Raw genomic sequence first — 26,242 nt, 5'->3', positions numbered from 1 at the left:
TACAAGAGTCGTGTATTAGAATACAAATACTTCAAATTCCAACGAATACGAATACGAATTCGAATTCACTGAAATTATACTTAATTCAAATACAAATAAGAATACTTCTGGAAAATATGCTTGAATACATTCATGAAAACTTTTCATTGAAAAATACGTTCTTGAAGTAACTGCGTATAGTACTGTATTAAAATTATGCAACAGGAAAATTAACTCAGGAACCTGTACTATACACGATGATTACACCCCCGCGTGTTTGAAGGAACAACGGCTGTTATTTCTGATAATAAATTTTGAAGTATTCGTCAAATTATTCTCAGAATACGCGCTTCTCCCTTGTATTCGAATGCGACTGAGAATATTTTTATTTAGATCAATAATTATTCGAATACGAATGCGAATACACTCAAATACGGTGTTCGATTGCATCCGAATACGAATAACGAATACGAATACTGCATCCCTTGGAAGAGGTAGTGGTGGTTGTGGTTAAGAAGGGGGATGTGAAACAGAAAGAAGAATAAAAAAAAATGAAGAAATATATAAGGATTAGGATGATAAAGGTGATTAAGGGGGGCGATTAAAGGGGGTCCTCCTGCCCATATGGTACGTCCAATAGCTTTGAAATCTTAGTATGTTATGTGTTTCTGTAAATATATGACATTTTGTGAATTTCATGAAATTTGGGTAAAGTATAGGGGAGACTCAAATAAAGTGTATTTTTTTTTTTCACAGACTATTTTTTTCAGTTAATCGGTGCGAAAAAAAAAAACATAGAAACTTTGTTTACATATCTACATTTTGTATCCATAAAATTTTGATATGTTGTTTTGTCTTCGAACAAAAAAAAATGCTATTTTTTTACACCTACAATTTTCTATACTGTGTCCCGTTTTCTTTTTATATTTTTGAAATTTCATCCGTACAAAATATTGCCCTTTAGTTGTAGTTTTAGTTGATACCAAACAAAAGTCGGACAGACTTTTTCCTGATTTTGTGAAATTTTTTGAAGTGTAAAAAACTACTTTCATAGATATTGGCTCCTAAAGATTTTTTTTCCGTTTTATCCATGTCTTGTCATTTGTATTTATCTGATTGGCATGAAGTTTTCACAAATTATTGTGTATACCTTTTTGACTTACAGGAGAATGATAAGGCATCTGGTCTCCCTTTATAAAAAAAAAGTATTACTCACTCGCAGGTGAGGGGGTCAGAAGGCCCCCACCTTCCTTATCGTAGAAGAGGTTACGGTCAAGGTATTCCTGCACGACCGTACTGGGCACTTCTGTCTCGCGATGAGTGTCTGTAGCTGGGAAAGCGACACGGTGATAAAAGTTTCGCTTGTATCAGGAGGAGGAGGGTTCAACTGAACACTTCTGTGCATAATTTGTTAAGAACATAAGAACATAGGAGTCTGCAAGAGGCCGGCAGGCCTGTACGAGGCAGCTAGTCTGAACCTAAGCTCCCATGTAGCTCCCGTGTATCTAACCCCACCTAATATCGCTGTCCATGAATTTATCTAATCTATTTTTGAATGTGACAATTGTATTGGCACTCACCACATGACTACTAAGCCTATTCCACTCATCCACCACCCTGTTTGTAAACCAATTTTTGCCCATGTCCCTGTTGTATTTGAATTTATCCAGTTTAAACCCATTACTTCGTGTCCTACCCGGTTCTCTTACCAACAAAACCTTATGAATGTCTAACTTAATAAAGCCCTTCATCCATTTATGAACCTCGATCATGTCTCCACGCACCCTTCGCCTTTATAGAGAATGCAAGTTTAACTGTTTGAGTCTTTCCTCGTATGGCAAGTTTATCAACCCCTGAATCATCTTAGTCATTCTCCTCTGCACTGATTCTAACATTTTGATATCCAGAACCAGAAGCAGAATTGAACCGCATAGTCAAGATGAGGTCTAACTAATGCTAAATATAGTTTGAGGAAAACTTCGGCGCTTCTGTTGCTTACGCTCCTTGAAATAAATCCCAGTACCCTATTTGCTCGATTTCTAGCTTGAATGCATTGTGCCCTTGGACGGAGATCAGAGCTCACTAAGACCCCTAAATGCCTCTCGCACCTAGACCTGCTTATGAGTGTCATTAAAGCAATAGTTATGAGAGGGGTTATTCCTACCTACACTCAGAATACTGCACTTCCCTACATTGAACTCCATCTACCATTTATCCGCCCAGTCATACAATCTGTTCAGTTCACCCTGGAGAATACTGAGAATACTCAATTACTCACCGATCTTGGTTTCATCTGCAAACTTACTGACATCACTACTAATTCCTGTATCTAAGTCATTGATATAAATAATAAACAAAAGTGGACCTAATACCGAACCTTGTGGGACACCCACTCGTAACAAATCCCCAGTCAGATCTTTTACCATTGATTTCCACTCTTTGCTTCCTATTGCTAAGCCACGCCTTGACCCAGTTCAAAACTTTACCCTCTACTCCGTGAGCCTGTAATTTAAGCAACAGTCGTTGGTGAGGAACTTTGTCAAACGCTTTACTAAAATCAAGATAGATTACATCATAATTTTCATCTCTGTCTACCGCCTCAAATACTTTATTGTAGAAGGACAAGAGATTAGTGAGGCATGACCTACCTTTCGTGAACCCATGCTGCGAGTCGTGAATTAAGCTATGTTTCTCTAGATGCTCCCGAATGTTCCTGACTATTATGGACTCTAGCATCTTGCCTATAACCGATGTTAAGCTAATTGGGCGATAGTTTGAAGCAACTGACCTGTCCCCCTTTTTGAAAATCGACGTCACATTAGCTACATTCCATAGGCTCGGCACATAGCCAGTATTTAGCGACATCTTAAAGATGTCGGTTAGTGGGACACTGAGTAGTCGGAGCTGCAGTGATGTTTCATGTGGCAATGATTCTGCAGCTGGTGGTGATGTAGGTGGTGGTGGAATAGGTGGTGATGAAGCAGGTGGTGGTGGAGAAGGGCATGATAAGGTACTCGGTGTAGGGAGTGGCGAATCAGCTGGTGGTGGAGCAGGCGGTGGTGATGAGCGGCGGGTGAGCGTGGCAGGATCACGAGTCCCTCATAAGCTCCTAAACTGCTCCCTTCCTGGTCTTGGCCGCTCCATCTTGTTCGAGAAGCCTTCTTCAAGTTGATGGCTCTCTTGCTACTCAACTTGCGTTTGTACGTCATTTCTGAGGACCTTTATTTGGCTGGAGTACAAACGAACAGGTTGCCTGCCCTTCCCCGTTGTTGTCTGGGTAGGGACTTGCTCCGCCGCACTCCTCTCCTCGACTCACACCCTCCCTGCGATCCGGCACGAGAGGAATGACAGATGACAAAATTTACGGAGAAAATAAAATATTCTAATGCAAATTTTATGTACATACAAGCACTGAATGATACAGCATGTGTTGGCGCGCGAGTCAGGCTATGACGCAATAGCGCGGGCCATTTAAATATGGCTTCCAGGGGTGAGGGGCTTTAATTTTACGAAAACAAATCTCACCACATGGCAATTTTGGCTATCCCGGCCATGCTGAGCGAAAAAAACGTATTTGTCCGATTTTAAATATATTCCTAAAAAAAATACCCTTAGTCGCCCCCCAAAGATGATAGACGAAAGAGTAGCGAAAGGAGGAGAAGAAGGAAACGAGAGGATTGAATAGAAATAGTGGGATGATAATTATATGATGATTAAGTAGCAGTAAATGATAAGGCTGGTGATAATCATGTTTAAAAAGAAAAATAGTAGAACAAGAAAAAAGAGTAAGTGTAGAAGGAGAATGAGAAGGAGGAAGGAAGAGCAAGGACAGGAGGAAGAGGACACCAGCAATACCACATAACTCTCGTTTCCTATCTTACGCTTCTTTCACATCTTCTCCATCGGAATATCCTTATTCCAGATAAATGTTTCACCACGTCGCCTATTTTCTCGTTTGATGTTATATTTTCTCTCTTTCCTTGTTTTGATTTATGCTACAAAGTAAAATGCTGAGGTAAACCTGATTCCTGGTGTGTGTTCCCTTGACAGACGGAGACACCCATGTGTGTACACCTTGCGGAATATGGGAGTATCATCATCATGAGAAGCGTTCAAAATGCCGGGCTTTAGCAACATAATCTCTTGTTTCCCTTCCACCAGATTGAATTTGCCCTGTACATCTCTCAAGATTCGAGAAATACCTCCATTATTATTTAAATAATCAGGTGCTGTGATTGATGTAATGATTACCTTTTCTCCCTCCCCGCCAGACGGAAACAGCGCTGTGGAGTTCGTGGCCCGCACCCACCAGGGCTACGGGACGCTGCAGTGCTGGGCCCAGAACAACGTGGGCAAGATGACCCAGCCCTGCCTCTTCCACGTGGTGCCCGCAGGTGAGAGAGAGAGAGAGAGAGAGAGAGAGAGAGAGAGAGAGAGAGAGAGAGAGAGAGAGAGAGAGAGAGAGAGAGATTTACATAGATTTACATAGAAAATCAGACCACACAGACCCCATGGTCCAGACTTGGTGGTCTGTCCTTAAACCTAAGTGATTTTACATTAATCAGAAGACTCCAAAACGTTGCATTTCTACTCTAGTTGATATTAAGTTGAAGGAAGTGACGGTCGAGCTTATTTTTGAAGGAGTCAATCGTGTTACACTGGACCACTGACGGTGGAAGCTTATTCCATTCTCGCACTACAACGTTGGTGAAGAAAAATTTGGTGCAGTCTGAATTTACTTGTCTACATCTGAGTTTTACGCCATTGTTCCTCGTGCGCAAAGTGTCATCGATCATAAACAATGTTGATCTGTCTACATTCGTGAAACCATTAAGTATTTTAAAACATTCGATCAGTTTTCCTCGGAGGCGACGTTTCTCAAGAGAGAACATGTTAAGGGTAGAAAGCCTTTCTTCGTAGGATTTGTTGCGCAAGGAAGGGATCATTTTCGTTGCCCGACGCTGAACACCTTCTAATTTAGCAATATCCTTTGCATGGTGGGGAGACCAAACTGTACCGCATATTCCAAGTGGGGTCTGACTAAACTGTTGTAGAGCGGGAGTATTACATCTTTATTCTTGAATACAAAGTTTCTTTTAATGAAGCCCAACATTCTGTTCGCTTTATTTGCTGCATCGATGCATTGCTGTGAGAATTTGAGGTTTGACGCGATTTTGACCACCTAGTCTTTGACGGTTTGAACGGTTTTGAGTTTAACGCCGCGCATTTCGTATTCGAACTTCTTATTCCTCGTTCCAACTTGAATGACCTGGCACTTGTCTACGTTAAAGGGCATCTCCCATCTATCCGACCAAGCTGAAATTTTGTGCAAATCCTCTTGGAGGCTTTGCCTGTCTTCGTCAGTGAGAACCGAGTTGCCAATCTTTGTGTCGTCTGCAAATTTACTAATGCGGTTATTGAGTCCAACATCCACGTCGTTGATGTAAATAATGAAGAGCACTGGGCCAAGGACCGAGCCCTGAGGGACGCCACTAGTGACAGGCGCCCACTCTGAGTTAAATCCGTCAATCACTACTCTTTGTTGTCTGTTGCTCAACCAATTCGCGATCCATTGGTTTACTTGACCGTCAATACCTATTTGCTTTAATTTGTAAAGTAATTTATGATGCGGGACTTTATCAAACGCTTTATTGAAATCAAGATAGACTACGTCCAGTGATTTGGTTACGTCATAAACAGTGAAGAGGTCGTTATAAAAGGTTAATAGGTTTGATAGGCAGGATCTTTTGTTTCGGAAGCCATGTTGTGAGTCCCCAATCAATGAGTGGCTTTCAAGGTAATTCACAATTTTGTCTCTAATTATGCCCTCAAGTAGCTTACCTACAACCGAAGTTAGACTAATGGGCCTGTAATTACCTGGTACATTTTTGTCTCCTTTCTTGAAAATCGGTGTCACGTTAGCCTTTTTCCAATCTGAAGGGACGATGCCTTGTCGCAAGGACATATTGAATACGGTTGTGAGGGAGGAGAGTATTTCGCTCTTTGTTTCTTTCAGCAGAGTTGGATATACTTTGTCAGGTCCAGGACTTTTATTTGTTTTAAGTGAATGGAGAGCTTTAAGGACTTCATCGGTTGTTATTTCAAAATTAGGCAATGCATGCTCGAGATTTACAATAGTACTGGTGTTGGTGGTAGCGAGGGGAAGACTGTTAGTATTAAACACCGAGGAAAAGTAATTGTTTAAGAGGTTTGCAATGTGTTGGCTGTCAGTCACTAGTGCACCGTCGCTGTTTGTTAAAGGTCCAATACCACTTTTGATCGCCTTTCTGTTGTTTATGTAACTGAAGAAAGATTTCGGATTATTTTTACAGTTGGCTGCAATATTTTCTTCGTATCTACGCTTTGCCTGACCTACTAGTCTTTTTACTCGTCGCCTGGCATCATTATAAAGTCTAATGTTTTCGGGCGTGCTTTGTTCTTTCTTTAACCTGTAAAACAATTTTCTCTCATTGACTGATTGTTTAATTTCGCTATTAAACCACGGTAGGCTTTTATTAGTGTTAATTCGCTTCTCGCACAAGGGGACGAATGTGTTCTGCTGAGTGAGTAAGTGATTTTTAAGGCTTAGCCAGGCTTCCTCTACGTTGCCGTCATCTGATAGTTGTATTTCTGTTAGTTTTTGGCGGATTTCTACGAAGTTAGCTCTTTTGAAATTGGGCACCTTTACTTTATTTTCAGTCACTGATGATTGAGCTTTAATGTCGACGTGCACTAATTTATGATCGCAAGAACCGAGGTGTTCTCCTACCGTGACACTACTGATTAGGTTATCTTGGGTCGTTATAACAAGGTCGAGTATATTATTTTGTCGAGTTGGCTCAGAAACCATTTGGCTTAGATAATTTTCTTCTAGAAATTCGATCATTCTATGTGACTCGCCTTCTGTACCTGACAGTGTCGCCCAGTCGATATAGGGGAGGTTAAAGTCTCCTAATATCAGTGAGTCGCTGTTATTAAGTGACTGCCTTAAGACGCTGTACATTTCAAGGTCGTCATCGAGTGATTGCCCGGGAGGTCTGTAGGTGACAGATATATTTAAGTTGACTTTTGCAATGTTTACTCGCACGCACAAATGTTCAACGTTACTGTTTCCCGGTGTTTTGTCAGTGGGTTGCAAATAACTTTTGACATAAAGGGCGACGCCACCGCCTCTACGGTTTACACGATCTTTGTTGAAGAGTCTGTAGCCATCTATGTTGTATTCGGAACTTAAATCAATATTTGTGGTGTCGATAAATGTTTCGGTTATAGCAATTATGTCAAAATTTTCTGTTAAAGCAAGACATCTCAGTTCATCAAATTTGTTGCTTAGGCTACGCGCATTGAAACTAAGGATTTTTAAGTTATCTAGAGGCTTAGTAATAGAGGTGGTGGTACTTGCGGGATCACGGTTACGGGTTTGTTGTGATGCACGGCGTCTATTTACACGGGTAAATAGAGAGAGAGAGAGAGAGAGAGAGAGAGAGAGAGAGAGAGAGAGAGAGAGAGAGAGAGAGAGAGAGAGAGAGTGTGTGTGTGTGTGTGTGTGTGTGTGTGTGTGTGTGTGTGTGTGTGTGTGTGTGTGTGTGTGTGTGTGTGTGTGTGTAATTCACCTCTTGGTCTGCTGCGGGTCTCTCTCGAGACAGCCAGCCGTTCCCCTACGGAAGAGCACAGAGCTCATAGTACCGATCTTTGGGAAGGACTGAGTCTACTCACACACAACACACCGCGACAAGGAGGTCACAACTCTTTGCCTGACGTCGCGTACCTATTCACTGCTAGGTGAACAGGGGCTACACGTAAAAGAAGATAAACCCAACTTATCTTCACCCGGCCGGGAAATTGAACCCCGGTCCTTCTGGTTGTGACCCAGACGCTCTACCCCTGAGCTACCGGGCCGTGTGTGTGTGTGTGTGTGTGTGTGTGTGTGTGTGATTCCCCTCCATCCAATTTGTGTCAGTGTCTGTAGTCTCGTGCTGGTAAGGGATGGAGAAGGGAAATTTAAGGTGCATTTTTCTCCTTTATTAAAGTAGCTTTTCCTTTTTTCAGGAGAATCCCTGTCCTTGCGCCCTTGTCTTATCTAACTCAGAGTGCTTTGGGAGGAGATTGATATTGCTTTCATTTCTTCCCCCAGGTCACACTTTTCCTATTTTAATTATATGACTATTATGATTCAGTCCTGACCCCACTTACCCCTGTACCTCTCCTTCGGTAGCACCTCCATCACCCTCCCAACATCCTCTCTTTTCCATGGCCTTCCCTCCTCTTCCGCTCACCCTACGCCACGTCGCCAACACTCTTCAATGGCCTGCCTCTCTCCGTCTCATCTTTCCCCACAGGAAGCCCTCTCCCAACCTGCACTGTCCCCCCGGTCCCCATAGGTCGCCAACACTCCCCAATGATCTGCCTCTCACCTCGTCTCACTGAGTCTCACCTGTTCCCCCAAGACCCAGCCTGTTCTGACCTCCTGCCTCCGGCAGGTCGCCAACACTCAGCAGTTACCTACCTCTCACCCACACCCCTGTCCATCGAAACAGCCCCCCACCCACCCCCAATCTCCACTGACCTCCCGCCCCCCGCAGGTCGCCCGGAGCAGCCTGCGCGATGCCTCGTGGTGAACAAGACCTATAACTCACTGGCGGTGGAATGCACGCCTGGGTTTGACGGTGGCCTGCAGCAGGTCTTCATTGCCAAGGTATGTTTGTGTGTATGTATGTATGTGTGTGTGTGTGTGTGTGTGTGTGTGTGTGTGTGTGTGTGTGTGTGTTTGATTGTGTGTGTGTGTGTGTGTGTGTGTGTGTGTATTTGTTTGCTTGTGTGTGTGTGTGTGTGTGTGTGTGTGTGTGTGTGTGTGTGATCTACCATCACACTTGACCGGTCCTTACCATACCTGACACCTGATTTGATCTGAACTTGCCTGACTTTCCTACTAGAGTACCTGGCCGTTCGCAGCGAAATAATATTCGGTATGAAACGAAAACTCAAGCCAAGAACATCAGTTTGACACACTTTACCGTTTACAATGCTGTTGAAATCTTTCAACAGAAGTATCATCTTTACAGAAGAAACAACGCTTGCATTTTTACACGTAAACAATGTTCTGAAGCTCTCTATGAAGCAGGGCCTTGTCGATGTTGTAGTGTTATGCAGCATAAAATGAAGTCTGACACCACGGGGAGGGGGAGACACAGACCTGTATTTCGCTGTCATCCCAAATGGGGCCAAACCTCACGTTTTGCCCAGAAAGGCAACGCATTCTTCTTCCATTATGTGAACATCAACTGCAAATTTTACTGCAGTCTACGTATTTGTGATATTTTACAACTGGTGTTCTTTTCTGTAATGGAAATACCCATGAGCACAGCAGTGATCGACAAAAAAGTCATTCTGTACTACGAATGACTGGAATGTGTCAAGAGGTGTGTGGAGCCGTTGTTTCTCACAATTCATGAGGAAAGGTGGTTGGCACAGTAGTCCAGTGGCCAACTACAGGGAATACTAGTTTACTTGTTTGCGGTACTCTACTGTACGATGGATAAGATCATATACAGTCAGCAGTTTTAATGTCCCAGTGGACTGCATGCTTTGATCGTGTACCTACATACACCATATACACGGAGGCAAGTGCCTTCGCTGTAAAGTGATTAGCATCCCTTACAACGAATCCGCGGTTCCGTGCTCGAATACTGGCCCTGGCGCCGGCCTGCAGCTCACCCAGCTGTTTATCCTCCCTTTCAGAGTTGTTGGTAAATGGTTATTTTGGAAACCTGGAAGGTAAACTATGGTAGTCCGGATGTCACACCCTCCGCTGTCCCCCGGGGCAATGGGTTTTTACCCACCATAGGCTCAAGAGCCGATGCGACGAAAATGAGCACCGAGGCCACGCGCAGCTATAGGGAATGTCCTCAACTTTTCCTTTGCTTTTTCCTTTCGTTTTATTATTACTTTTCTTATGTAGTAAACGCAGTGGTTCTCGCATTTTACGATCTACATTAATAACTTTGTCACAAAAATAAAAATAAAAAGTTATGAAGGAAGAAAGCCTGACTTTCCAGTGTCCCGCGCCGCGTGATTTCATGCGCGACGGAGATTACCTTACCATGGTGACGGCCACTGATGAGGGGCACCGAAGGTCTGGGGATGGGGGGGGGGGGGTATAGGTGAGCTGTGAGGAATGTAAAAAAAAAAAAAAAAAAAGTTTTATGGCGACCTTAGGGTATGACAGATGGCACGAGGTCTCCATCGCACGCGACACAATGCTTCGTTTCCACCTTGTTGCGTAAGCGCGTTGGTTGCGTGGACACCGGAGCGCTGTTATTGAAGCTGATAAACGGGACAGAGTTGTGATCCACATTTTTTTTTTTTTTTTTTAGGTTATACCTACCGTGCCGGTAGGCTCCTTTGAGGTGTGTCTCTTGGACGACCCGAGCCCGCTAGAGGCTTAGGTGAATTTTATTTATAGTGACTGCCGTGATGTATGACTCTTGCTTGGCCCATGCGGCCCCCTTCTCAACCCCCGGCACTCCATTTGACCGAATTCGCTGAAGTTAGGGTTAATCGAAAATCTGGGCGGGCAGCATGGGGGTAAAATAATAATAAATAATGCAACAGATACATTAATAATGTGACCCGTGTTATATAAACAAAGCCAGTCCTGCTTGAGTAATCCGAATGAATCGTCATATTGGGATGGAGAAGAATATTTGAGCCAGTATCAGTAAATAAAATAGTGACAACATTCGTCTCTCGGTATGAATTATTTATAGGTCACTTTTTCATCTGAATTATCACTCCTCCTGTCATTAATTGTAACTAATAGCATGAATCTGTAATAATATCACATCCAATAATCTCAAAATTCATGGTCTTGCGCAACATACCTCAGTTTCTATCGTATTTCCTGTTGATAGTCATCCTTATTACTCTCCAACTGGTTGTACGATGACCTCAGCACAAAGAGTAACTCCTACTCCGATAACACCAAAATCAATGACCTTATGCAACACCCATCCCATCATCCTCCCACACCTGTCCCTTACCGCCACCTGTGCTAGATAACCTGTGCATAATATGTACATATTAGACTCTAACTAGGCCCATGAATTTCAAATGTCCCTGACCATACACCACATCCCTCCCCTCTCCCCCGACCACCTGATCCATCCCACCACCTGCGTCCTCTCCCCGGCAGGTGTTTGAGGCGGTGACGGGCCGGGGACAGGGGAATGTGACTTCCGAGTCCCCAACCTTCACCCTGGAGGGCCTCACACCTGGCCTTGACTACATCATCCAGGTGACGGCGAGGAACAACCTGGGCAGCTCCGACCCCGTGAAGCTGGAGGCGCTCACCTACAAGATGGCCGAGAACAGGATGAGTGAGTAGCAGGGGGGAGAGAGAGAGAGAGAGAGAGAGAGAGAGAGAGAGAGAGAGAGAGAGAGAGAGAGAGAGAGAGAGAGAGAGAGAGAGAGAGAGAGAGAGAGATTTTAAAGGTCAGTGAACACAGCATTCAGTGATATGATATAAACATTAAACAAGGGGCTTAACAGTGGCGTGATGCCAAGAATCAGATTAATAATAAAAAGGGAAAAGTACAAGGAGATAGAAGATCAAATCAGACTTACCACGAAAGGAATATAAGTAAAAAAAATCAGAAAATTATATTTTTTGGAACGGAATGAACACGGAATTGAAAGTAAAGGTTTAAAAACAACTTCTCTATAGAAATGAATATACTAAAAATCAGTGAAAACAAACCACAATTCCGTAAAATAATATATACAGAAAACTCATTAAAATCTGTGACGGCGGGAAACAAAACGAGAAATACGCAAAACAATTTCAAATAACATATAAATTGGCTTTTATGCTTTAGAAAAAAAATATAAAAAATACAGCCTACACATCAAAGAAACAAATAATGGAAAAAACGACAGAAACAACAAACAAAAAAGAGAAAATAGGTAGAGTTAGCCGAAATAATGAAAATTCCAGGAATCGGAGGTTGGGAGGGAGTTAGCGGGACGGAGCAGGTGATTTCGCCGAGGCGGGGCGGACGGAGCCTTCAAGTGGAATCAGTAACTCCGGTGAGAATTACTGACAGGGCCATTACATATTGCTGGGGAGAGATAGGGAAGAGAATGGAAGGGAAGGAAGGAAGGGTAGATTAAACAAGGATGGGAAGGTAAGGAAAATGGGCTCAATCCATCACACACAGTGAATGCCCGAGTATCAAGTAAGAGAGAGAGAGAGAGAGAGAGAGAGAGAGAGAGAGAGAGAGAGAGAGAGAGAGAGAGAGAGAGAGAGAGAGAGAGAGAGAGAGAGAGAGAGAGAGAGAGAGAATTACATAGATAACCAAACCACACAGGCCCTAAGGCCCAAACTAGGTGGTCTGTCCTAAACCTAAGTGACAGTTGTTATGCGGCCACCATGACGTTGAAACTGACCTAGTGAACATTGAGTTGGAGGAGATAGCGGTAAAGATTATTCTTAAGCGATGCAATCGAGTTACAATGTACCATTAATAGTGGTAATCTGTTTCAATCTCGAACGACAGCATTAGTGAAGAAGAATTCTGTGAAATCTGAATGAACTTGTCTACATTTGAGTTTAGCGCCATTATTTATCGTTTGCGTCTAATCATCCATCACAAAGAGCTTGGTCGGATCCACGTTGGTAAAACCGTTAAGCATTTTAAAGGACTCGATCAGTTTTCCTCTTAGGCGGCGTTTTTCAAGAGAAAACAGGTTAAGATGTGACAACCTTTCCTCGTAGGGTTTGTTTCGTAATGAAGGAATCATCTTGGTTGCTCTACGCTGAACACCTTCTAATTTAGCAATGTCTTTCGCATGGAGCGCCGACGTGAGTTTCGACAGGGGATGCTTGCAGCCTATGTCGATCTCAAGAAGGCATTTGATTCAGTGCATCGTGAGGCATTCTGGGATCTTCTGCGACTCCGTGTGATTCCTGCGAGGACTATTGGTCTGCTGACTGGCCTGTATTCCGGGACAGAGAGTGCTGTTAAGTGTGTGTATGGGTGGGTGGGTGGGTGGTGGGGGGGCTTGTCCTGCTTCTTTTCCGTGAATGCGAGAGTGAGGCAGGGCTGTGTCCTAACCCCATCGCTTTTCAACACTTGTATGGACTGGGTACTGGGCAGAGTCATGGGCGAGAGTCATTGCGGAGCATCCATTGGCAATACCAGGGTCACTGACCTTGTTTTTGCTGATGCAGTAATCCTGGCGGAGTCGCTGGACGTTTTGATGATGGCTCTCGAGGCACTGCACGAGGCGGCGATGCCCTTGAGACTCCAGGTCTCCTGGGCCAAGACCAAAATACAAGTGTTTGGGGGCTTGTAGGATGACACAGTACAGTCTGTTCATGCGTGTGGCGAGAACGTTGAGATCTCAGAAAGTTTCACGTATCTTGGTTGCGTAGTTCATAACAACGGTGAGTCTGGCCAGGAAGTCTTATGGCGGATTGGTCTGGCCCTCAGTGTTATGGACTCGCTCAACACGAGTATATGGCGTTGTCGGTACCTGTTCAGAAGGACAAAGATCCGGATCTTCAAGTCCCTTGTGCTCCCTGTTTTACTCTACGGTTGTGAGACATGGACACTAAATGGGGACTTGGAGAGGCGGATTGATGCCTTTGGTAATAAGTGTCTACGCAGAATCATGGGATGTCGCTGAAATGACTTTGTGTCAAACCAACGACTACTCTGTGGGACTGATTCGACATATATTACCTGAATAGTCCGTCAACGCCATCTCCGGAAGCTGATCCTGCTCATCGGGTTGTCTCTGTAAGAGACAATCCTGAGTGGAAGAGGCCAAGGGGACACCCACGGAGTTCGTGGCTGGAGCAAGTCGATAGATCCTGCCGGGAGGTACTCGGGTTGGGAAGGGGGCCTGCATGGAGACTCGCCCGGAGGGGAGGGACCCCCGGGCTTGGCGTCGTAGGCTGGGCGAGGCGACGCACCCCCCGGCGTATGCCCCCATTGATTGATTGATTGATTTCGCATGGTGGGGAGACCAAAACTGAACGGCATAATCCAAATGAGGTCTGACGAAACTATTATACAAAGGTAGTATAACATCTTTATTCTATAATGCAACATTTTTCTTAATCAAACCCATCATCCTGTTTGCTTTTTTTAACGGACTCGTTGCACTGCTGGGAAAACTTGAGGTTAGACGCAAACTTCATAGTCCTTCTTTATATTTCTAGATCCAAACTGCAGAATCTGGCATTTGTTTATATTAAAAGGCATTTCCCATTATACTGAACAATCTGATATTTTACGCAAATCTTCTTGTAGGCTCCGCCTGTCACATTCTGTAAGTACCACATTGCCGAGAGAGATTTATATAGATAGATTTACAAAGAAAATCAGGCCACACAAACCCCATGGTCCAGACTAGGTGGCCTGTCCATAAACCTAAGTGATTCTACATTAATCAGATGGTTCCAAAATGTTGCATTTCTACTCTAGTTAATATTAAGTTGAAGGAAGTGACGGTCGAGCTTGTTTTTAAAGGAGTCAATCGTGTTACACTGGACCACTGAAGGTGGGGGCTTATTCTATTATCGCACTACAACGTTGGTGAAGAAAAATTTGGTGCAGTCTGAATTTACTTGTCTACATTTGAGTTTTATGCAATTGTTCCTCGTTCGCAAAGTGTCATCAATCATAAACAATTTTGATCTGTCTACATCCGTGAAACAATTAAGTATTTTAAAACATTCGATCAGTTTTCCTCGGAGGCTACGTTTCTCAAGAGACATGTTAAGGGTGGAAAGCCTTTCTTCGTAAGATCTGTTGCGCAAGGAAGGGATCATTTTTGTTGCCCGACGCTGAACACCTTCTAATTTAGCAATGTCCTTTGCATGGTGGGGAGACCAAAACTGTAGTGGGGGTCTGACTAAACTCTTGTAGAGCGGAAGTATTACATCTTTATTCTTGAATAAAAAGTTTATTTTAATGAAGCCCAACATTCTGTTCGCTTTATTTGCTGCATCGATGCATTGCTGTGAGAATTTGAGGTTTGACGCGATTTTGACCCCCAGGTCCTTAACGCATTGAACGCTTGTGAGTTTAACGCCGCGCATTTCGTAATCGAACTTCTTATTTCTTGTTCCAACTTGAAGGACCTGGCACTTGTCTACGTTTAAGGGCATCTCCCATCTATCCGACCAAGCTGAAATTTTGTGCAAATCCTCTTGGAGGCTTTGCCTGTCTTCGTCTGTGAGAACCGAGTTACCAATCTTTGTGTCGTCTGCAAATTTGCTAATGCGATTATTGAGTCTAACATCCACATCGTTGATGTAAATAATGAAGAGCACTGGGCCAAGAACCGAGCCCTGAGGGACGCCACTAGTGACCGGCGCCCACTCTGAGTTAAATCAGTCAATCACCACTCTTTGTTGTCTGTTGCTCAACCAATTCGCGATCCATTGCTTTACTTGAGCGTCAATACCTATTTGCTTTAATTTATAATTTATGATGTGGGACTTTATCAAACGCTTTCTGGAAATCAAGATAGACTACATCCAATGATTTGGTTACGTCATAAACTGAGAAGAGGTCGTTATAAAAGGTCAATAGGTTTGATATGCAGGATCTTTTGTTACGGAAGCCATGTTGTTAATCCCCAATTAACGAGTGGCTTTCAAGGTAACTCACATTTTTTTCTCTAATTATGCTCTCACGTACATTACCTACAACTGAAGTTGGACTAATGGGCCTGTAATTACCTGGTATTTTTTGTCTCCTTTCTTAAAAATTGGTGTCACGTTAGCCTTTTTCCAATCCGAAGGGACAATGCCTTGTCGCAAGGACATATTGAATATGGTTGTAAGGGAGGAGAGTATTTCGCTCTTTGTTTCTTTAAACAGTATAGGATATACTTTGTCACAAGGACATATTGAATATGGTTGTAAGGGAGGAGAGTATTTCGCTCTTTGTTTCTTTAAACAGTATAGGATATACTTTGTCAGGTCTGGGACTTTTATTTGTTTTAAGTGAATGGAGAGCTTTAAGGACTTCATCGGTTGTTATTTCAAAATTAGGCAATGCATGCTCGAGATTTACATTAGTACTGGTGATGGTGGTAGTGGTGGGAAGACTGTTAGTATTAAACACCGAGGAAAAGTAATTGTTTAAGAGGTTTGCAATGTGTTGGCTGTCAGTCACTAGTGCACCATCACTGTTTGTTAAAGGTCCAACTTCTGATCGCCTTTCTGTTGTTTATGTAACTGAAGAAGAATTTCGGATTATTTTTACAATTGGCTGCAATAGTTTCTTCATATCTTCGCTTTGCTTGCCATACTAATATTTTTACTCGTCGCCTGGCATCATGATAAAGTCTAATGTTTTCGGGCGCGCTTTGTTCTTTCTTTAACTTTTAAAACAATTTTCTCTCCTTGACTGAGTGTTTAATCTCGCTATTAAACCAAGGTGGGGTTTTATTAGTGTTTCTTCGCTTCTCACACAAAGGGACGAATATGTTCTGCTGAGTGAGTATATGATTTTTAAAGCTTAGCCAGACTTCCTCTACATTGTCGTCATCTGATAGTTAGCTCTTTTGAAATTGGGCACCTTTACTTAATTTTCAGTCACTGATGTTTGAGCTCTAATGTCGATGCGCACTAATTTATGATCGCAAGAACCGAGGTGTTCTCCTACCGTGACATTACTGACTATGTTATCTTGGGGGAGAGAGAGAGAGAGAGAGAGAGAGAGAGAGAGAGAGAGAGAGAGAGAGAGAGAGAGAGTAGTGGGATGCACGTCACACCCGTATAAATCACTGAAGGGTAATTTCACTAACAAGATTGAGAGTTCCTGAGCCACAAAAAGAGGAGGTGGAGGAGAAGGAAACGATGAAGAAGACGAGAAAGAAAATGGAGCAACTCTTGGAGGAGGAGGGAGAAAAATCTAATGGAGAAGGGGGAGGTTATGCAATAAAAGAAACAGCAGTACCAGCTGGAGGAGAGGAAGAACAGGACGAGAAGCAACTGTAAAAGTAAGAGGAGGAGCAAGAGCTAGCATGTGATTCAGCAGTACTAGAAGGAGGAGGAGGAGGAATAAAAGAAATATGAGTTATATCAAATAAGATGAGGATGAGGATGAGAAAAAAGAAGTTTAGTAGAAGTAGGAGGACGAAAAAGAAAAGGGATAGGAGGATTAAAGAAAAAAATGGTAGAGGAGCAACAGGAAGACGATGTAGGAGCAGGAACAAGAGATAATAGAGATCGAGGAGCTGTAATGGGAGGCAACCCGAAAGTTATCTCATTTGCGTCATTCCAGACCGGCAGCGACGCTTTGTGTGGAGACGCGAGTTTGTATCTGCTCGCCGCCTGTCATCTGTGGCCCCCTGCATGTGTGTGTGTGTGTGTGTGTGTGTGTGTGTGTGTGTGTGTGACTTTGACCGCTGCTGCTGCTATGTATGTGCGAATCATTCTTCAGCCTTGTTTCATCTCTTCTACTGTGCTCTCTCTCTCTTGAAATTACCCAACTCTTCTAACACACGCATTAAACGAACGATCGAGCAAGAAATTCAGATTTCGTTTTTCTTTTCAGTTTTGATAATATTCATCAGATTTTCACTTCCTTTATCCTATACCCCTCGCTATGCCTCCTCATTCTCTTCATCTTCCTACTCCTCGAACATACACACGTATACTCATTCTCTCCTCTTTATCGCCCTTCTTTTATCCACGTTGTCATTTTTGTCCTCTCGGTCGTACTCCACTTGCTCCTTCGTTCCTTCTTTGTCCTCTGGCCCGGACCGGTGACACCCACGACCCGTCTCAATGGCAGGATCCTCTTTTCTTGATGCATTAAATGGACTGGAAAGTTAATGAACTCCCTCAACTTTCCAGCTGTAATCAGCAGTGTATGAGAGTCACTATTTGTAAGAGAAAAGCTCAACCATTAGTCTTTGGTAACGTTTATTACAAGTTATCTTGTCAGCTGTCAACCCGTGTACCCAGCCGCCCTCCTGTGCATTCCCTCACTACGCACTCACTGCCTGTTATTCCCTTCAACCGCCAACCGCCACCCTTTCATCCACTACTATACCCTTTTAAGCATCTCGCCTTGCTTCCTTGCCTACTCGTCTCATTTCATCTCACCTCACACTTTCCCGTCGCCCTATTATCCTGTGTACACGCAACATCCTTTTTATTCTATGTTTGGTTTTAGCTTTCCTGCACAAGCAAACGCGACATTAACACACACACACACACACTCTCTCCCTTCCCTTCCCTCCCTGCACCATAAGCATAGAAACACACACACACACACACACACACACACACATACACACACTCTTCCCTTCCCTCCCTGCACCACACACACACACACACACACACACACACACACACACACACCCTTCCTTTCCCTCCCTGCACCACAAGCATAGAAACACACACACACACACACACACACACACACACACACACACACACACACACTGTCAAGTCCTTCTTTAGGCCACTTATCGCCTTTAAATATTTCCACAGGGGACGAGCAGGGCGGTGAAGGCGGCAGCGGCGCCCCTGGCGGCGGGCTGCTGCCGGTGAGCCTGGTGGTGGCGGCCGCTGTGCTGACGGTAGCGGCGGCGGCGGGTCTTGCTGGGCGTTGCCTCTGGGTGCGGCGGCACGACAGAGCTCTGATTACCGCTGGAAACAGGTAAGATGATGTTGGCGATGATGGTGGTGAAGGTTTGTGGTGAGGGTGGTGAGGGACGCAAGAATAGGTAGTGTGATGGTGATGGGTGATGGTGACGATCGAAGAGGGTTTGGGGTATATTTTTGGGGGGCAGGGTATAATGGGATTTTTTTATATCAGACACAGACAAAAGACCAATAAAAAAAAAGTATCAGTTCTAAGGGATGAGGCGTGAAGGCACCAAAAATAAATTATGATATTTAGTAATAGGTGGAAGTATGTGTCATGATGATGGTGATGATGATGATGGTGATGGGGATGATGTTCGGACCGATGGATGAGAGGGAATAAGAGAACAAAGAAGAAATATAAGAATATGAAGAACTAAAATAGTAAAAAAGAGAGGAGGTGGTGTTGGTATTAAGTGACTTTCCTTTGCTAAATCTCCTTTTTTTTTCACTCAGTCTGTAACCTCTCTCTCTCTCTCTTCAGGCGCGCGCGTTTCCTTTGTGTAGAAACAAAATAATGTTATTTGTATTATTTAGCCCCAATATAATCCGAGTTTTTTATATAAATATATAACGAAGCAGGTCTTGATAATGAAGATAAGGAGGAGAAAGAGGAAAAGAAGAAGGGGGAGGAGGAGGACTTGATGGTGGTGGTGCGAGGGTGGCGGTGCTAAAGGGACGGAAGGAAAAATAAGACAAGGAGAGGACGAAAAACTTTGGTGATGACGGTGATCATTAGGAAAAGAAGAAAACCGTGGGATTGATGACCACGACGATAATTATTATTCCTTTGCTCGCTATAGACGAATGAGAATATAAAGGAGGGCAATTAGGAGGAGGAGAAAGATAAGTTTTTTTCTTCTTTAGAAAGGGTGGCTGTGAGGGAAAAGGAAAAGAAGAGGTTTGTGTTGAGCAGATGAAGGCGTCGCACCCGCGCGCGCGCACGTACCAACACACACACACACACACACACACACACACACACACACTCAGGGTACGAAGCGTCACTTACCTCCAAAGGAACCCCAAGTGAACCAAATTTCCTGACAAACCTTAATTCCCATCAAAGATATTTGGCATTTTTCCCTCGTTTGATACCCGTGTGTCCATGGTAACATATTGGTTATTTTACTTTTTGGACTATATTTCCTAACAAACATATATTCTCTTTTAGGATATTTAACTTTTCCCCATTAATAACCATCTGTCCATGAGAACATATCAGTTACTTTCTTTTCGGTGGTGTTATCTAAGCCCTTCGTACCATTCTTTATTAGCATCGCTTGTCCTACTGTATGAAGTTGCGTGTTAAATTATTTTCTTAGATACATTCTTTGTTCGGCCAGTGATCTGTTTCCCTTACTATTAATACGCACCGCCTTACTCACGTAAGCCTGACCACCTGTCTCTCCTTTCATATGTTTCCCTTACTATTAATTATTAATATGCACCGCTTTACTCACGGCGCCGTAAGCCTGACCGCCTGTCTCACCTTTCCCCAGGAGCACAAGAGGCTATTCGCCGCCGCCTGAGAGGCACAGCGAGCGACTCTCAGGTGATGACGCAACAGGTGAGCCATCCATCCATCCTGAGAGAGAGAGAGAGAGAGAGAGAGAGAGAGAGAGAGAGAGAGAGAGAGAGAGAGAGAGAGAGAGTGTGTTTTCCTACTTGTATTATGTATGTTTGTGTGTGTGTTCTTTTTGTTTATTATAACCTCTCAACATTTATGTCGTTCATATTTTGCCAGCATTGAGTATTACTACACTATTAGATTAATTGTTTAACTGATTTTCTGTTTCATCTCATGTGTGTAAAAGTTGCTTAATTCCACATTATGAATAACACACGAATGAATGCGTGATATCCAACAAGAAATGAACGTCCATTTTTTGCAATATAAACTTAATAGAATGTCAAAAGAATCGTTTTTTTTTATGTCTTCTCGCTCACTCATCTACTTCATTACCTGCACCACCACCGCCACCACCACCACGACTGACATCACCACCACCACCATCACCACCATGCACCATCATCATAAACGTTCTCACCACTGCTCTCCATTCTCATTTTTCTCTATTTCTTCCTCTTTTCTTACTTCATGAGACTTAAACCAAAGACGCGAGACTGAAGAAGCTTGAGTGTCGTGCAAAAGGGTCATAAGAGGAAGAGCAAACTTGAGGGAAAGCGAGAAATGAAGAGATAATAAAATGTGAAAGATGAAGGGGGCGCGTGTGATGGAAGGAGAGCAAGGAGAAGGGAGAAAGATGTGGAGTGAGAGAGAGAGAGAAAGAGAGAGAGAGAGAGAGAGAGAGAGAGAGAGAGAGAGAGAGAGAGAGAGAGAGAGAGAGAGAGAGAGAGAGAGAGAGAGAGGGGAAGCAGACAGAAAGACAGACAGACAGACAGAGGAAAGTGGTTGGTGTAAATGGGCATCACTTAGTCCTAGGGGTACTAGAGACTGAAGAAGCAACGCGAGGTGAGGGAAGGAGGAAGGAAAGCTCCAAAGGGAGGTGAAGGAGAGGAGGGGAAGAGAAGGGAGAGGAATGAGGAGAGGAGACGTACAAGCCTTTCTATACCTTTCCTCACACTTCCGAAGAGAAAATGTAAAGGAAGGGTGAGTGAGCGGAGGAATTAGGTTACATATAGATGACGGGGAGAAAGGCGAAGGGAAAGATATGCCTTCAAATACCATTACTGATGATATCACATTGGCGGGAAGAAACAGGGAACGGAAGATAGAGGGAGAGAGAGGAGGGTAAGGGTAACATAAGCCCATCAGGAGAAGCAAAAGAGGGAGAAGAAAGGAAAACTGGAAGACGAGGCCAGCGTAAGTAGGGGAGTAAGTTAATGGAGAGAGAGGAGGTATAGATAGAATAAGTAAGGAAATAATAAGCAGATAGGTTATGTATAGATAGAATAAATAGGAATAGAGTAAGTAGGAAAAGTTTAGCAGTAAAATATAATAAAATATAGGGATAGAGTAATCAGGGAGAGTAAGAAGACATCGGGGACGTATACCTTCCAGCGCCATTTCTCTCGTTGCCACACTTGGAGACGGAGGGCAAAGGAAGAGGGAGGACATGGGAGGAAGCAAGCAGCATAGGCCAGGCAGCGTGGCCTCCCCATACGACACTTGGGGAAATAGTTCACGGCGGACGCCCCGAGAATGCCGAAAAAGTTTTAATCATCGACAAATTCCTAACTTGTCCCTTCTGCCCCATTCCCGTCTTCCTTCTACAGTAATTTCCTCCTCCTACCCTTCAGCCGTATCCTTTCTTCCTTCGTCTCATCGCAGCATCCTTCCTTTTTACTGCTCTAATGCTGGGATCACACATCCGCGATTTCGCTCTGCGACGGTTGGCGATTTTTAAAATTTCCGAAATCGGCATATACGCTCGACATCGTAGCGACGTCCCTGCGATTAGTCGCAATAGTCGCGCGATAAAGTCCGCGCGACTTGCGGGTGCCGGCCCGTCGCGCGAACATTATGAAATGTTCAAACGCAGAAAGTCTGCGATATTGGCCAAATCGCACGATTATTCGCACGGTTAAGCGAGAGACCATCGCAGTATGCGCTCGCATACCCTCGTTAAACGCAAGGGATCGCGGTGTATGCGCGCGTATATGCGAGCGACTTTGTACATACATCGTGCGTATGGCAGCGACGCTGCTTCGGAAAGCGAGATGGTAGAGAGCGAACGGGAGGGTGTGAAAAACCGTTGGCGAGCGACCACTCGCTCGCACTCACACTGTCCTGCCACACACCGCTACCCTGCCCCCCTGCAAAATAATAGCCTAGTAATCATGAATTTATAATAATACCATATTATTCCTAATTGCTAAATAATAGCCTAGTTTTATGAATGGAAAATAATAGAATAGTTTTCCTAAATGCAAAATAATACCCTAGTGTTCATGAATCCAAAATAATAGAATAGTACGTATTCCTAACTGCTAAATAATAGCCTAGTTTTCATGAATACAAAATAATAGAATAGTATCCCTAAATGCAAAATAATAGCCCGGTTTAACAAAATGCAAAATTATAAGCTAGTGTACACAGCAAAATTATTAGCTAGAGTACACAGTAAAATTATAATGTATTTCTCTTGACTTCTTCATTAGCTTATTGGCAAGTTATTACAGATTGTAAAACTCTTTCCACTTACAATTTATTACATAAGTTGTAAATACGGTATAACATGCAGAAAAGCTTACACCATACGAATAAATTCCAATATTCCTCAAAACAACTAACTTCGTTCCCGAACTGCTGAATTAGAAGCAAGAAACAATAAAGCAATATCAGCAACAGCAAGGGAGGGTAGCACGGGCTACTACTTACTTGAAGCACTGGGTGTTCGTTACTAACCGACTATCAAATTTGAGTCGACACAAGCAACTGGCGTTGCCATATGGGTATTATTTTACCATATTGAAAACCTATAAGGTTGATCAGCCGAAATAATAACCTTAGCGTTAGAGCGTCGGGATATGCAGGGTGCCAAGATTAATTTCTGGTTAGTTAGTTAGTGTGTGTGTGTGTGTGTGTGTGTGTGTGTGTGTATATATATATATATATATATATATATATATATATATATATATATATATATATATATATATATATATATATATATATATATATATATATATATATATATATATATATATATATATATATATATATATATATATATATATATATATATATATAATGTGTGTGTGGGGATGGATGGTAGAGAGCGCGATAGTGTTGCCTATATGTACAGCGACGCACCCTCGACTTTGTTGGACCATGCGTCGAGCGTCGTCGAGCGGCTAGACGAGGGCTGTCGCGGTCGCCAGGCCCTGTATTCATCGCAACCCGTCGTAACGGGTTTTATTTTCAAAATTGGGCTCCTCTGCGTACAGTCGCGCGCATTCACGCACGATTCACCTCGACGTCCCCTCGTTTGTCGCCCTCGTGTGCGTATAGGCGAACCCACGTTGCTGTACGAGTTGAAACAGAGGCAAACTCGCAGAGACAATGGCGATGCTCACGATTTCGCCTGCGACGGTTGGCGATTTTCAAATCGCGCCAATCGTCGCAGAGCGAAATCATAGATGTGTGAACCCAGCATAATGCTGGGATCACACATCTGGGATTTCGCTCTGCGACGGTTGGCGATTCTGAAAATGCACGAAATCGTGGGAGCATCGCCATTGTCTCTGCGAGTTTGCCTCTGTTTCAACTCACAGCAACAAGGCGAGGGAGGGTCGCTCGCCTATACACGCACGAGGGCGACAAACGAGGGGACGTCGAGGTGAATCGTGCGTGAATGCGCGCGACTGTACGCAGAGGAGCCCAATTTTGAAAATAAAACCCGTTGCGACGGTTCGCGGTGAACGCAGGGCCTGGCGACTATGCGCGACCGCCCCTCGTCTAGCAGCTCAACGACGCTCGACGTCGCACGCATGGTCGAGAAAACGTCGAGGGCGCGTCGCTGTACGACCCCTCATAGATAAAAGGGAGGGCCCCTCAACTTGGCCGTATAGTGTCTTGGGGCTGAGTGACTGGGGGCTGAGTGGCTGGGGGGTGAGTGTCTGTGGGCTGAGTGGCTGGGGGCTTTGTGGCTTTGGGCGGAAGGGTGTGCCTTGACCTCTTCGCCGTCTTGTTGGTGTCCTTCGGCATGGTGTAATGGCGGGTGAAGGGCAAGCAGGCAGGCAGGCAGCGGGTAGCAGCAGGCGGGCAGGGTAGTGGCGTGTGGCAGGACGGTGTGAGTGCGAGCGTACTGACTGGTGGGTCGCTCGACTCGCTCGCCAACGGTTTTCACACCTCCGTTCGTTCGCTGCCATCTCGCTTTCCGAAGCAGCGTCGCTGCCATTCGCACGATGTACAAAGTCGCTCGCATATACGTGCGCATACAACGCGACCCCTTGCGTTTGACGAGGGTATGCGAGCGCATACTGCGATGATCTCTCGCTTAACCGTGCGAATAATCGTGCGATTTGGCCAATATCGCAGACTTTCTGCGAACTTTTTTTGAACATTCCAAAATGTTCGCGCGGCGGGCCGATACCCGCAAGTCGCGCGAACTTTATCGCGCGACTATTGCGACTAATCGCAGGGACGTTGCTACGATGTCGAGCGTATATGCCGATTTCAGAAATCTAAAAAATCGCCAACCGTCGCAGAACGAAATCTCGGATGTGTGATCCCAGCATAATTCTGTTCCTCTTTCTACGGATCCTTCGTCCCTCTTGTCCCATTTTCTCTCCCTCCCCTACAATAACATTATGCTTCCCCTCAGCCGTGTCTTTTCTTCTTTCCTCACGTCGCAACATCCTTCCCTTCCTACTGCTCCATTCCTGTTTCTATCTTTTTTTTCTTTTTACGTATACGCTTATAGCGCCGGTAGGCTCTCTTTAGGGGCCTGGATGGTAGTCGGCCACAGCCCGTCATGGCACAGACAAGTGTTTATAGTGGCGCCATCTTCTCTTGGCGCTTGCTGCCCCCCGGAACGCCTTCTTGATTCCCTTGGACGGTGTCCTCTAGAGTCCGGGTTGATGGGTGGTCTTCAGGACAGCATGTGGGTAGTTTTAACCCTATAAGCTCCGACGTTTTCGAATTTTCGCGCTTGTAACACCTAGCATCGAACTCATTTATCTGAACAATGATAACGCTCATGAACACTAAGTACTGGCACCGAATCAATAGTGTAAAACAATAATGAATAATGAGTGAAAAGAAGCTACTGGAAAGTAAAAGAAAAAGAGTATAAAAGAAAACGGAGGTAACTATCTCTCCCCCACCCACCCAACCAACCACCGTCCCTCCCTCCTTCCCTCCCTCCCTCTGTCGCTCGGTACAGGCTTGTAGGAAGAATGGAGACATCTTCACTCGGCAAACAAATGTCGTACACACGCATCATGTATGTAGCTACCTCGCTGTTGGATTTTATAATTCAGGAAAAATCAGCACAAAATAGAGAGCGATGGTGATAAGACATACGTACAAGTGTGTCTGAGAGAGAGAGAGAGAGAGAGAGAGAGAGAGAGAGAGAGAGAGAGAGAGAGAATTTCTGCCACTTGAGTAGGACACACTTACACACGGACACATCAATGGTGGAGAGCCTTTGAATTACTTTTTTATTATTATTTATTAGTAAGTTTCTGATACGTCAAGGGGGTGGAAATAGGTTGACATGAAACAATTTTATCCATTGCTGGGCGAAAGTGGCGCGGCGGGGACAGCGAGAGCTTTTATACGGAGATAAGAATCACAAGTATTACACTAAAGACATTGCAAATACCCTTAGAAGAACGATTCGTTTCATCGTGATAATAAATAAATACCTAAATAACCAGAGCAGGAAAGACGGAGAATAAGAAACAATCAATCAGTCAACTTGCATTTCCATTTCTATATCCTCGTTTCGGCATTCAAGGAAAAAAAAAAAAAATCACCCCATCAAAATCGTACCAATAGTTTGTCTAGTTAACTAATCATATATCTTCATTTCTTTTTACCATTATGGGGAGAAAAAAAGCGGAAAGACACCCAGCTCTGAAACTGGAGTAGCTACTTAGTTTTCATTGTTTTCA

At 44.0% G+C, this 26,242-nt stretch overlaps 1 protein-coding gene across 1 annotated transcript in view; it reads left to right on the top strand.

Moving 5' to 3' along the window:
• Nucleotides 1–4,250: 4,250 nt before the first annotated feature.
• The window catches only part of LOC126989416 (nephrin-like), a gene marked incomplete at both ends in the record, with an annotated part of 54,116 nt that continues 32,124 nt past the window's right edge, over nucleotides 4,251–26,242 (top strand). Inside the window, 5 exons of the mRNA XM_050848009.1 lie at nucleotides 4,251–4,373; nucleotides 8,562–8,674; nucleotides 11,171–11,354; nucleotides 18,500–18,668; nucleotides 20,158–20,225. Coding sequence (XP_050703966.1) covers nucleotides 4,251–4,373; nucleotides 8,562–8,674; nucleotides 11,171–11,354; nucleotides 18,500–18,668; nucleotides 20,158–20,225 — 657 coding nt within the window. The remainder of the gene's footprint in view (nucleotides 4,374–8,561; nucleotides 8,675–11,170; nucleotides 11,355–18,499; nucleotides 18,669–20,157; nucleotides 20,226–26,242) is intronic.

The sequence above is a fragment of the Eriocheir sinensis genome, unplaced genomic scaffold, assembly GCF_024679095.1.
Source record: "Eriocheir sinensis breed Jianghai 21 unplaced genomic scaffold, ASM2467909v1 Scaffold1165, whole genome shotgun sequence".
In the NCBI taxonomy this organism is placed as follows: Eukaryota; Metazoa; Arthropoda; class Malacostraca; order Decapoda; family Varunidae; genus Eriocheir; species Eriocheir sinensis.
This window is presented reverse-complemented; position numbering and strand designations above follow the sequence as displayed.